Here is a 13,719-nt window from a genome sequence, read left to right as displayed (position 1 = left end):
ACTTGTGGGCAGGGACTGAGTTGTGATATCCATGCTTCTTCGAGGAGGGGAATAGTTGGAGGGACTGTGGAGAGTTGTGTTTGGTGTGACAGGAGGAGTGCTTGCAGGTGTGTTGCACCTGTCACACACCCATGTGCTGTGGCATTGTCTGGCATATGTTATTGTAGTGGATGTGATGTGGATCCATTCCCTGCATGAAGTGCATTAAACAGATCCTCATGTCCTGCATTTGTGATTTGTATGGAATAGACAGGACATACGTGCTATTTTGTGTTTGGGGTCCAGGGTCACTCTCAATGTCTCCAGCTAGTGTGGAAAGCAGGGAAATGACCACTGAAAAGTCATTACCCTTGTTGTAAAAAATGGCATTGGGATAAGCTCCCCCGACACTGAAGACAGTGCCCTGCCAGGTTGGACCAATGCTCTTCTCACAGAACTGAGGTCCTCATCACAGGACACAGGACAGTATGAGGAAGTTTTGTTCCCAGGCAGGAGGCACATCTGCTTCTCTCCACCCAGGGCAATAGCAGTACCTTGGGAAGGCTCCGCTCTGCCTGTGTCTTTGTAAAGGATGGATATGTGAATCTGCTTGTAAGTGATGAGGCCTTCTCTATGGTCATTAGTTCTACCATTGCAGATGTGTGAAGAGTATCTGATGTTTGGAGTCTTCTGTAATATGTGTGCTTTGTTTCATGTACTGTATGTGTGCAGTGCATATGTTGTGTGTTTTGAAAAAGCTTTCAGTTTGTGTTTTGGAGTGGAAGCTGTCAACATCGAGTTGTATTATATTTATGTTGCATGTTTGAGGCGGTGCACACCTGGTGTAAGTTCGTTCGTGTTCTAGATGTTGTGTTTGTGTACAGGGGCTAAGTTGTGATGGCAGTAGTTTTAAGAGTAAGAGAGTTATTGGAAGGGATGTGGGGAGTTGTGTTTCATGTGGCAGGAGAAGTGTTTGTGGAGATGTTGCACCTGTCATGTATCCATGTGCTGTGGAAGTTGTCTGAGATTTGTAATTGTAGTGTATGTGGTTGGATCCATTCTCTGCAAAAGTTACATCGAACAGATGCATGTATTTGTGTGGTGCTTGTGATGTGTAGTGAACAAACTAGGCAAAGATATTGTATATGGGGCCTGGGAATCCTCCCAGTGTCTCTAGCAAGTGTGAAGATGAGGAGTAGGGAAATGACCACTGGAGAGTCATTTCCCTATGTGTAAAATACAGTGTAGGGAGCAGCTGCCCCCATGTGGGAGATGACATCCTACCAGGCTGGATTAAGGTCCTCCTCGTAGGACGCTGGATGGAATGAGGAGATCTTGTTCCCAGGCAGGAACTGCATCTGCTTCACTCCACCCAGGGCAACAGCGGCACCACAGGAAGGTAAAACAAAGACACACATACAGTACATGCTGCATAGACCAGAGACGCACAAGGAGTTTATGTAAGTTGGGAACAGTAAGTGACATGGCTGAGAGATACATATCCAGTACAAACCAGAACTATTTTTTTTTTTTTTTTTTTTTTTTTTTTTTTTAAGACAAAACGGAGATGACCCACCGTACATCTACGTTTTGATGATAACTATGCTGTTATATACTTTTTCTTTCAGGGCTGTTCAGGTTTGGGGAAGTATGGAAGCACTGGACAGGGAAAGGAAAAAGAGAGAAAAAGAAATACAGCGGTATCAACAGAGTGAGTACAAGATATCCCATCATGATGTATGTAGGCTTTTAGTAGTATGTAATATAATTTTAAGGGGTATATGCAGACTACCATGACAAAATATATACTACACATTGTTTCAGTAACTCTGTGGCAGTTTTTTTTTGTTTTTCCTTGGATTAAAAAAATAAATAAATAAAAGAATAAGATTTTTTAATACCAGTGGTAAGTTTTTTAGAAAAGTATCCTGAACTAGATGCAAAGCAACATGTCATATAAAATTTCAGTGAAATCATAAGTTTTTCTACCTTATGTTAGTATTGTTTTAGTGATCCATTACCATCCCACAAAGGCCGATGCTATTAAAACTGAGACTGAAAGCCCATAATATTTTTTCCCTTGTTTGCAAAACCCATGGTGAGATCAGACTGTGTTTGACTTCTTTGCTTCTTTGCTGGATACACATTGTAATATGACATGCAGACTAACCACATCTGATGATGACAGCTCATCTGTAAGTGGCCATCAAAAGTTGGTAGGTTTGAATAGACCTTTACCCTTTCTGTGTTAAAAATATAACTGTATGAGTCCTTCATTTCATGCCCTGTCCATCATCAAACATTGGTTGTCATCTTTGTTATGAGTGAGTGAGCGAAATTTACCATCGGTATATAGGCAAAAAATTAACATGAGCAACCCAGCCAAATCCAACTGTCATCCTTTTCAGATGCTAATAACTTTTTACCTGATAAAGTTAGAATTCTCTCTCTCTCTCTCTCTCTCCATGGTAGGTTGATCAATTTAATTTTGATTCACAAAGCCATTATCGCACCATAATATTGTGCAAAAAGGAAAACAGTTACAAAAGCTCACTCTCACATTATACATAACATGCGTCATACTGATCCTAGGACACCTGATAGTGCAGTAGGTTCATAGATTATGGTCAAAAGAGTAGACTGTTCTGAGTAGCGTAACTTTTGATCAGGAAGCCCACACATTAGTGAAAGATATGCCTCACAGCACCATGAGTCTTTTTTTCCCCTCTTAATAACACAATTACTATTGTAGTGTATCATGGAGTTAACTGTGGTACATTTTAGAAAAAAGAAATGATGCTGGAGAAGCCCCCTTAACCCCACCCCAGCTTACCTCACCTGCCAAAGCATATTACTTTCACTAGAAGCAACCAAGTGACAAAACTAGTAGCTGGGGAGCCAGACTGACTCCACATGCCCCCGGTTAGGATCCATTGCCACTATGATTTTTTCAGTTACAATATTAGGACCAACTGTATATCAAATCTTAAAATGTCCTTAACCCCTAAACCGTGGGCTTGTTTTGCTTTGACTTGCGTGTCCTGCGGGCATATTCGCGCTCTGACAGACTCTCTAAAAATATTTGTCAAAAATCAGTTATTAGTCCTAGAATATTAAAATTACATATGCATATGGCACATACCTTCAGCTTTCTCCTGGGTTGTTTGTTGAGCCTTCGTCAAGTACCGTAGGACTTGTGGAGACCTCTGAAGTTGGGTAACGAAGTCTCCACTTTACACTTCCCGACAACCCGTAATATGATTACCACGGCCTGATATTATCACTAGAAACACCATTCTATGATTCTCAAATAGTTTGGAATCCATATTCAAAAAAAAAAAAAAAAAAAAAAAATCTGTGAAAGCAATGAAAATTACGAGCGTGTATGACCTTCCCTCTTGCAATCGTTCGCCGCTGGTGTTCTGTCATTTATTATTCATAAAAACACTGACAGTTTATATTTGTGTTACTATATAACACTTATATATATCTACAGTCTATCCATAAGTTTCCTTCAGTAATAGTACGAAGTAGTTTATTGTCACTGTAGGCATTCAATTTCTCTTTCAGTAAAATACGTAGCATTCACTTTCTTGTCCTGTATACTAGCGTTGAGAGTGAATCTGTCACTTTCACCTTCACTTTCATAACTCCTAGTATTCATACATGCTAGAGTGAAACTTTCACTTTCATTACTCCTAGTATATACAGTAAGGTCCCGGGTTACGTCAGAGTTCCGTTCCTGAGACATGACGTAAGCCGATTTTGAACGTAACTCGAGTTTTATACAGTACGTCGTATGATTATACTTACCGCAATGCATCTTACAGATTTTTCAACCATACATTGCATACTATACATGTAATAATCTTATAACAGGTATGTATAAGAAACATAGTCTTTTGAACTGATGATATTTATTGAATAAAATATAAGTTGTACTAGCTAAGAGTCTTCTTCACAGTACCTCACTCGCTGCGGTAACAGCACTTCTCATCGTCATGGCAGCAGAGTTACGCCACCACTGCCTCACCCACAACTGAGTCTGGCTGCCACTCCCTCACTCTCCCGTCCTTACACACGTGCACACTGCCAACACACATTTTATTCCTATATTCAAGCACTTTTTATACTTCATCATACAATAAAGTTTACTGTAAATTACTGCCGTAAAATATGAAATAACATCATTACCAGCACGATAATGTAAGCATTTCTAACATCAAGTTTGATGTTTTTTTTTTTTTTTCTCACTCGGACAGCAAAATTATTTCAGTGATAAAATGACCGATTACTGTATGGTACTGTAATAAAAGATGCATACTATGTGTCACTACATACCTTCTGACATCAACTTGACTCGTTACTGGGGTTGCGATGTGGAAGGCACTGCATCAGGGGAGTCAGGGACCGGAGCAGGGGAGTCCAGGGCTGAAGCAGGGGAGTCCGGGGCTGAAGCAGGGGAGTCCGGGGCTGAAGCAGGGGAGTCAGGGGCTGAAGATAGGGAGTCAGGGGTTGACGATGAGGATGAGGTAGCAACTGGTGGTGAAGTTGTGGCTCGGTGTTCAGTACGCTTGAAAATCTGGAGAATTGAAGACTGCTTGGCGGCATATTTCTTTTCGTCATAGATTTGACGATAACAGGACACTGCATCCTCAATTCCCCTATACACTTTGGCAAACCTCTCTGCATTTGGGTCCTGATCTTCAAATGCAGCCATTGCTTTTTCTAGGAAGTCGAAAGCATTTGCCATTTCCTTAATCTTAAACTGTCTTAGCGGTTCTGCCTCATCACTTTTTTCATCATTTTCCATTTGTTTTCCTAGGTATAGCAAGTCTTCATTACTCAGCTCTTGATCATGTGAATCAACAAGTTCATGTACATCACTCTCGTCTATGTCCAGATTTAAATCATTTCCAATTTTCACACAGTTGCGCCTGACTTCGTTTATATTGTCATCAAATCCTTTAAAGTCATTTACGAGGTTAGGGCACACTTTTTTCCACACTCCGTGCATATTTGTCTCAGTCACTTCAGCCCAACATTCTCCAATATTTTTAATTGCCTTATAGATGTTGAAATCTTTCCAGAATTCTTTGAGTGTTACTTTACCATTTTCTGTTGCTCATATTGCCTGTCTGAATGTTTTTCTCAGGTAGTAAGCCTTGAAAGCTCTTATTACACCTTGGTCTATGGGTTGTAGGATTGATGTTGTGTTTGGTGGCATAAACACAACTTTTACATTAGGGTGCAACTCTGTCAGGCTCGAAGGATGACCAGGAGCATTATCAATAGTGAGAAGAGCTTTGAATGGCAGATTCTTCATAGCACAATACCGTTCAACCTCTGGCACGAAACACTTTGAAAACCAGTCAGTGAAAATTGCACTAGTCACAAGCATTTTTCGCAAGATCAACATTGTCATTGGTTGCAATTCCGACATGCAAAGGAATCCATAATAACTGTATTTTAAGAAAATTTTCACGAGCTGAAACTTACTGACGTAAGGTTTGTTGAACTGAGCAGTGGCATGTGGGTTTTGGAGACGAGATGGTTTGAAGGACAGACTGAGAGTCCCAGGTAACTACCTCATTCAGTCTTCACTGAGAGAGGAGACCAGCTGCATGCAGTAGTCCCTGTAGCTCACAGTAATTAAAGCTGGATGAGTTCAATTTGTCTGCAGCCAACCCAGCCTCCTTCCGGTGGGTCTAGATAGGGCGAGTAGATGGCACATCAAGCACTCCCATCTGCTTACAAGGAACCGGCGATGTAGAGATGGTACGCAGCAGGAAATGAGGAAGACACTCTTGTGATGGTCTCCCAAGTTAGTTGTTTCTGTAGGATTGATAGGTCTGCCTTGGAGGTAGGAATAAAGCAGACTTCAAGATGAGGAATCCACCAGGGAGGTGGACCATGATTCACTTCTGCCACGAGAACATTAATGTCAAGTCATTCTAGGATTGAACAGGCTGTATTAACGAGGGTGCGGATGCTGGGCTGAAGTGGAGGTCAAAGTGCAACAGGGTCAAGTGAAGTTCTGATCACATGAGAAAAATAAAGGGCAAGATGAGGAGAATTAAGGCATTTGATGCTTAAGTAAGAGACTTTGGTGCCTATTCTCTCAACAAGGGGGAGGGGGAAGATTGAATTCAATTTGCATGTTCACTGTCCTAGTGGAAATAAGGAAGCCCAGAATGTACCGCACTATTATGTTCTGAAATTTTTCAGTGGGTTTGAAGGGTGTCTCTGGGAGTTGACTGAGATTAGGGGAGATGTAATTGACAACCAACCATATGAATACAGTGTAGATAGCTTTGGCCACAGGGATAGGGATTCCGGCAGCATTGTTGGTGAGCCACTTGAGGGGGAATTAAGCGCTGTTGGAGCCGATCTAGGAGGTCTTAGACTATGGGATGAACACATCTTGCAGGTGTGGTTGGGATAGTCTGTACAGGTGCACCCAGGTAGAGGTACTGCCTGCACCTGGGGATGACAGTATTTCCAACATTGAATTCTGGAAGTGTTCTGGGTTGCGGGAAGAAAAGATTCTACATTTTTCTGGGGAGAGGATGAGGCCACAAGTGGAAAATGACCGATACAGTGACTGAAGGAAGCACTGAAAATCTCCCGGGGAGTAGAAGTGAATGCTGATATCATTAGCGTAACAGTTAACAGTGATTCCGGGAATGTTAGGAAGAAGAGAGAGTAACCATTGCATAAGGACATTAAAAAGAATCAGGCTTAGAACACCATCTTGCGTAGTGCCGAGTTCAAAGGCCGTGGATCAGCTACACACGCCCTTAAATAGGACCCGCGAGGTTCTCTTATGGATGCAACCCCGTATCCATCTCAAGAGGCTACCGCCGACACCAAATTCCACCAGCAGATCGAGGATGATATCTCTGTGTGCGTCATCAGAGGCACTTTTAAGATCAATGAATGCAGCGAGGATGTAGAGTTCCATTAGACTGATGTGTATTTCTTTGTGGAAGAAAACCAAACAGTCTGGGTGTGAGTTTGTCCTCCAGCTGAAACATGAGACGGGTAAGGAACATGCATTTGAGCACCCTGCTGAAGCGAGTATACCAGGTTTCAGACTGGGCACATTCATGCTGAAGGTCCAGGCATGAGGCACATACCCCATACAGAAGCAGAGATTATAGAGCTGTAGCAGGGGGCTGCCAGGGACTTTCAGGAGTAGGCAAAGGACATGATAAATGATGCCATCATCCCTGGGGGTTGTTTCCTTACTCCTGATGGGAACATGTCGCAATTTGTAATCAGTTATCAGCACGTCATCATCTTCATCTGCCTTCAGTAACACAGCCATCAGACAGAGAGTGTGGACATTTCGTTGGGAAGAGAGTGCATCTTGCATGCGTGCAAGGTTGTGTGCTTGTGATTGTTCGGACCGAAGATCTTGCACCTACTCAGTTGAACTATGGTGGAGAGCACTGGAGGGCTTTTTCCGGACAATAATATTTATTAGATGCCACAATAATATTTATTAGATGCCACATGGAGCCAACACTCATCTGATGGCTGATGCCATCTATGAACTACTGCAAGGATTCAGTATGGACACATTGCTGGAGGGCAATTAGATTGTCTTTTGATACCTGGTACTGGTGCAGACGGTCAGGTGTTGGTTGTCTCTGGAAAGAGAGACCATCTTCCACCACCTTCCTTCCTGTTTGGAGGATGCCCTAAGTCACCCATGATGAATGATGGGGCTGGCGGCTGATGAAAGTAGTGTAGAAACTCCTCCCAGGTTATAGCAGAGGAGAGACGATGCCCAATCTGTGCACAGGGCCACTTTGAAAGCTAGCACCTCCAACAGACCATCAGGAAAAGGGGCGAGTGGCAACTACATGCTCTGAGACTCCTCCCACACATCTGTGAACAGTCCTCTACCCGTCCCTCAAGGGTGGTCAGATCATAATACTGTAGAGTAGCCACCCAAGTAGAATCGTAGGCGGGGCTGCATCCCACCACACAGTGGCCTCAAATAACCACCAATAATTTAAAATCCTGGGTCTTTTACCCCCTGTGACCATGCATTTCATAGCATGAGAGTCAAGCTTGTTATGCCTGGCATGATGATGTTAAAAGAAGAATGAGTAGCTTGGACTGAAGGTGTGAACATATACCTCTGAATGACCGTCTCTTCTGATACAAATCCAGGGCTTCATTTAGTAAGACGAAGACGGTTCCACCAGTATCCACTCCGTCACTAACACTTGGTTGGGCAGTGTCTTGGTGGCTGTGTAGACTGGAAGCTGGGTGGGAACCGGTGGCTTGGTTGGCAGATGTCTGAGGATGTCTGGCTGAAAAAGCAGGAGACTGAGCATCACTGGGGGGGGGGCGTGGATGTGCATGCCTGGATCTCGCTGTGGCTCCTTGGAAACTGATAGATGGGTCTGGCATTGTCGACAAGATGGTTTTTGGGAGAGAATTGCCCTTTTAGTGGGAAAACTGGTGTGGATCAAGACCTCAGCCAGAGGCACTAGATTAGTGGAGACCTTCACTGTGCCTTGGAAATGCTTGGAGCTGTCCTCCTGATCCTCATAAACCAGTACATTGTACCTGTTCTTGGTGGCACAGACTAGCTTGTCCTGTCCCTTACTCAAGCATCTCAGGGAGGCATGAGGGGCACAGATGGGTTGGACACCGTAGAATGTTGAGGCACTGAGTGCAGCGCTCAAAGTCCCTTGTTGATATCCACTGACGATATGCTATCTCCACACAGGGTGTCATACATGTCAAGAGTCTCCAAGTACACCAGGCACTGCTGAGACACCAGTCTGTGGTCCTCACCACACATGTAACACTTGGGGCTGTGAACATGCCTGCCTATCTGCCCCACCAGATCTAAAAGGATGGTAGCCATTGCACATAGAACACCTGGTTTTGCGCCAACAGGACAGCCTGGTGTGACCAAATTGACGACAGTTGAAACAGGGAAGAACTGGTGGCACATGCTGACGTATCGGGATTAATACATGCCCATTTATTACCCAGGACATCAGCCATACCTACTGCAAATAACGCGCTATCCCAGGGGCTGGGAATTGTATCGGGATCTGGGATGCCTCCTGCAGCACCGGGGAACTGGGGTTCATGGGTCGAAGCTTACCCCCCAGGGCTGCAACGTCCAGGTCAAGAGACTCAGGCCCAATTTTTTCAAACTTGATGGATGGATCATTCCTGGAGTGGGCACATGTCAGATCACCTTCCACCGGCCAAAGAGCATTGTAGTTTCTGACTGGCTCAGTAACTTAGGGAGGTTCTCAGCCGTGATCTTCAGGCAGATTGAAGGACAGTCACCCAGAGGCTGAGTGTCCCTCTCAGTACAAAATTTTCCAAATGGTGAGGCATTGATGGCATCATGAGGCACTGAGGGTTATTAAAAATGCAGGTGTCTTACACTGACTGAATGATTTGTGTAACCAGTCCTTGTTGCATTTGGGCCTCTTCTGGATAGGACCCTTCTCCTGCTGTTGTTGCCACCCTCAGAAGCATCCCTGAGTGCATCACTTCTGCTCCATCTTCCTCATCAGCTGCGTCTGACATGGATATTTTTCCAGCCAACCCTTTGGGGTCCATAGTGTCACTTCCCAGGGTCAAGTCCCCTACCTTACTACCACTGATTACACCTCTCTTGTGAGCTATCATGGCCCACCTTGCTGCCAGCAAGGTGTTAGCAGTGCAGGACAGGCCTCTCAGCACTCAGTACTGTAGTCACTATTTACACCCCAGACACTGAGACTATGTTGACAGTATGGCAGTCAGCATGGCAACATTAAATTTGCATCACAACTTGTGTTCATTAAGTAATTTATTCTAGATACTGTGTTTCTTAGGTAGCAAGACCACAATGAGAAGCCATCAAGAATTCATTCCATAACGCTGAAAAGTTACTGTAGGCCACCCTTTGCTGGTTCTTTACAAAGCGTGAAAGGTGTTGGTTACTTGAATTATAAAGGCTCCTGAAAACTATCTCGTCAGGTAACAAAGTACAGTAACCCCTCCAATATCCGGATCAATAGAGCCATCGGTAGGTTCGGATATTGGTTTCGTCCGGATATTGGGCCCCAGCTTATGGACTTATACTTACGGACCCTAACTCAGAGAAACACCTATACAACTCCCTCCGGACATGCATAGCACCTATTTAACACCCAAATCACACCAATAAGGCACATAAATGACTGAAATAAATGCAATAGAAACATAAAATGTGGGTTTAGAAGTATGTTCATACATTAATAAACATTCTGGTACTTATGGACTCTAACCGAACCTAACCTAACTGAACCTAACCGAACTCTGAAAAACACATTCCTACTGCACATGCATGAGGTAAGTTTAGTATGGAAAGAAGTACAGTATGACACTTTCTGGTAAGTATAGTATGGGAAAAAATACAATATGAAACATTCTGGTAAATATAGTATGGAAAATAGTACAACATGAAACATTCTGGCTACTTACAGCAAGTCCCTGGCCACCTCGATGAATAACCGCCTCCTCTCGGACTCTGACAGTAAGAACGATTTCCTGAAGCACTTGCACTACACTCTTCCTGAAGTCTTGCACTGAACTTAGTCACTAACACACAGAAGTCCGTTCTTTTCACAGTGTTCACTTTAGTCCAAATAATGTTCCATTAAATTTAAGTGTTGCACATTAACTTTTCCCAAGTTTTTTTAAGTTTCCAAAGCCAAAACAAAGAAGGTTAGTTACGTTAAATGTCTTTTCTACTTAGTCTTTTCTCCCAACTTGAAAACCTTAACACAACACACCGTTTTTTTCACTGCACAACACTCAAAATTCCCGTGTGGTCTAGTGGAGAAGTTCTTGCTGTTTATTCACTGTCAGAGCCCGAGAATATCACTGACAGGCGTCCAAGGGGTGCATCGGTGGGTCGTGGTGATGGCATACCGACTACAGAAGACTCTGAAGACAGCCGCAAACTCACGTCGAGCGGTGACTCCACTGTAGCTGATGTGCTGGGCTGTGGCTCGGAGCATGAGGGCCTGTCTTGGGGAGGCAACGGAGTGGAACCAGGGCTTGGCACAGCGGGGGTCACGGGCCTGAAAAAACTGTCAATCGTTGACTGACGCAAGGACCGACGATTCTGGCGATTGATGATGCGCTGCCGGAAAGCACGCACTTCCTCCACGAGTCCCAAGGGCCCCATCTCCCTGTCGCAGTCCGGGTGTTCCAGGTACTCTAGGACGAACTCTAGATGTTCCCGGAGTGCGCTCAGCTTGGGGATGGCTGGAGTAGTGTCCTGCTGGGCGGAGTCTGCATCATCATCGCCTTCGTCGTCAGAATCTTCAAGTTCGGGACTGACACCAGCAACCGAAGACGCGATCTCGATATCAGACAACGTCTGATACCCAGGATCGCCCTCGTCGTCGTCCAACCACTCACGAACACCGTCCACATCAACATCGTCGCCGTGCGTACGTAGCCGTGCATGGAAGTCATCCACGTCAAACCCTAGGAAATCGTACTCCACATCTGTTTCGAGAAGCAGACGAGACCAACCATTTTCAAGAGTTTTCACAGGGACTTCCTTCCATGCACTAGCCCAGTTGTACAGCGCAGACTTGATGTTGTAGCGGCGAAGGTTTTCCAAAGTCCGCTTGCCTCGAGTGTCACGTCCTTCCCTGCGCTCGTCCTCATCCTCGAGAACAACCATCACCTCGTCCAGGAACTTTTGACGGTACAGGCGCTTTGTTGCCACGATCACTCCTTGGTCCATTGGTTGAATGAGAGCAGTCATATTAGGTGGCAGAAACATGCACCTAATACGGCCATTCTCAGCAACCAAGTCCTTGTCGCACGGGTGGGCAGGTGCATTGTCGAGGAGAAGGAGAGCCTTTACCTGGTCGCGAGGAATTCCCAGTGTCTTTGGTAATGTATGACCTCCTTGACGAAGTGATGGTGAAACCAGTCTTTGAAAATCACAGCTGTGAACCATGCTTTCAAAGAATGGTACCATACGACAGGAAGGACATCCATCACCCCACGAAGGCACCGAGGCTGCTTTGCACGGCCAACAATAACGGGCTTAAGCCGGTGCATGCCGTTAGCATTGGCACAACACAAAGCAGATATCCGTTCCTTAGAAAGCTTGCGGCCAGGTACACGCTTCTCCGTCTCATCGGCCAGAGTGTTCGTTGGCACCGAGCGATAGAATAGGCCAGTTTCGTCAGCGTTATAGACTTGACTGAGAGTGAGGCCCTCCCTGTCGATCAAGCCTTTCACCTTGTGCCGAAACTCGTCCACTCCATCCTCGTTAGCGTCCAATGCTTCGCCATGTGCTTTACGGTTAGTAAGGCCATGTCGTAACTTGAACGCGAAGAGCCAACCCTCGGATGCCTTGAAGTCAAGGGCGTCGTGGAGCCTTGCAAACTTCTCAGCAGCAGCCTTCAGCTCCGTTCCACGTACCATCACACCAGCTGCACGTTGCTGTCGATACCAAATCAACGTGGAGCGGTCGATCTGTGCATACTTGGGGGTAAACATAACCTTCCTCTCCACGTTGCGTTTGCTTCTCGACGAGAAGTCAGCCGTGTACTGCATGAGCTTGTCTCGGGAACGCTTGATATCGAACAAAGTCGACCGGGCCAGGTTGAACTCGCGGAGAATGCGAGAGGAAGACCAACCCCCATCAACCTTCTCCAATATCTCCCGTTTCTTCTCCAGAGTCAACACCACTCTCTTCCTTTTCTCAGGAGGCGGGGCCATCATCACACACACTAAGAGTAGGGCAGAGAGCAGCAGGAGGCCTTGCAGCAAGTACGGCACCACCACAAAAGCGAGCACGTGGGCAGCCATGGCGAACAGTGTAAGTCTTGTCGCGGTGAGAGACAGGCGGGAAGTGGGGAGGATGCAGCGGCGCTCTATCGGACGTCGGAGGAATGACGAACCAAAACAATGCTCTCACGCGGCGCGCGCGGCAAGTTCAAATTACGGACGGCAAAAAATCGATTTTTTTCCCAATTTTTTTGGATTTTCGGACCATTTTGGGAATGTTTGATCCCTGGACGATAAGTTTCGATTAGTGGGGATGTTCGGTTATTGGGCGTCCGGATATTAGAGTGATTACTGTAGTTGAAAATATCAGGGTCAGTAGACTTGTGTAGTCTGTTGGACAGGACTTCTGTAGAGCACCAACAAGAGGGGAATGGACAGTGCCAAAGCACATAATTCTTTGTGTTATTTTATTAAACTCAGTTGTCCAACATAATTCAGCCAACCCCACACCGGATATTGCAGAAGGTACGCCCAATTGGCTATCCATTTGGCGTCAGGTCAGATAATGTGTTACTATCCATCTTGATCCTCTTGTCATAAAAACATTCCTACAATATTACCAGTGAGTAAAAGATTAAAATTAAGCATAAAATACAACACAGTATTGATACAGTACGGTACATATAGTACAGTAATACAATACAGGAAACTCCCACTATTCAGCACGATCCTTAAAAAGTGGTTGAATAATGAATTGATTGAATAACAAACCTATTTTTCCCATAAGATTGTTAAGAAATAGGGAGGTTAGATTCCTGACTACCTGCATCATTCAAAAAATATTAAATGAATATGGAAAAAATACAAGTATTTATCATTTTACACCTTTTATTTATTAAACGGAAGGAGTGTTTTGAATTTGTTTTGTTTCTAACAATACTGAGGAAAAAAACACAGGACATAGTGTAC

The 13,719-nt window shown here is 44.8% G+C and overlaps 1 protein-coding gene across 1 annotated transcript in view; it reads left to right on the top strand.

The window, feature by feature from the left end:
• ZnT49B (solute carrier family 30 member 9) overlaps positions 1–13,719 on the top strand; it is a 310,034-nt gene that overhangs the window by 40,125 nt on the left and 256,190 nt on the right. Inside the window, exon 3 of the mRNA XM_080278894.1 lies at positions 1,608–1,690. Within this exon, the coding sequence (XP_080135020.1) occupies positions 1,608–1,690 (83 nt within the window). The remainder of the gene's footprint in view (positions 1–1,607; positions 1,691–13,719) is intronic.

This window comes from Coenobita brevimanus, chromosome 75 (genome assembly GCF_032717465.1).
Source record: "Coenobita brevimanus isolate Jiangsu-jjx chromosome 75, ASM3271746v2, whole genome shotgun sequence".
Classification (NCBI taxonomy): domain Eukaryota; kingdom Metazoa; phylum Arthropoda; class Malacostraca; order Decapoda; family Coenobitidae; genus Coenobita; species Coenobita brevimanus.
Note: the sequence above shows the minus strand (reverse complement) of the source record. Positions and strands in the feature narration are given on the sequence as shown.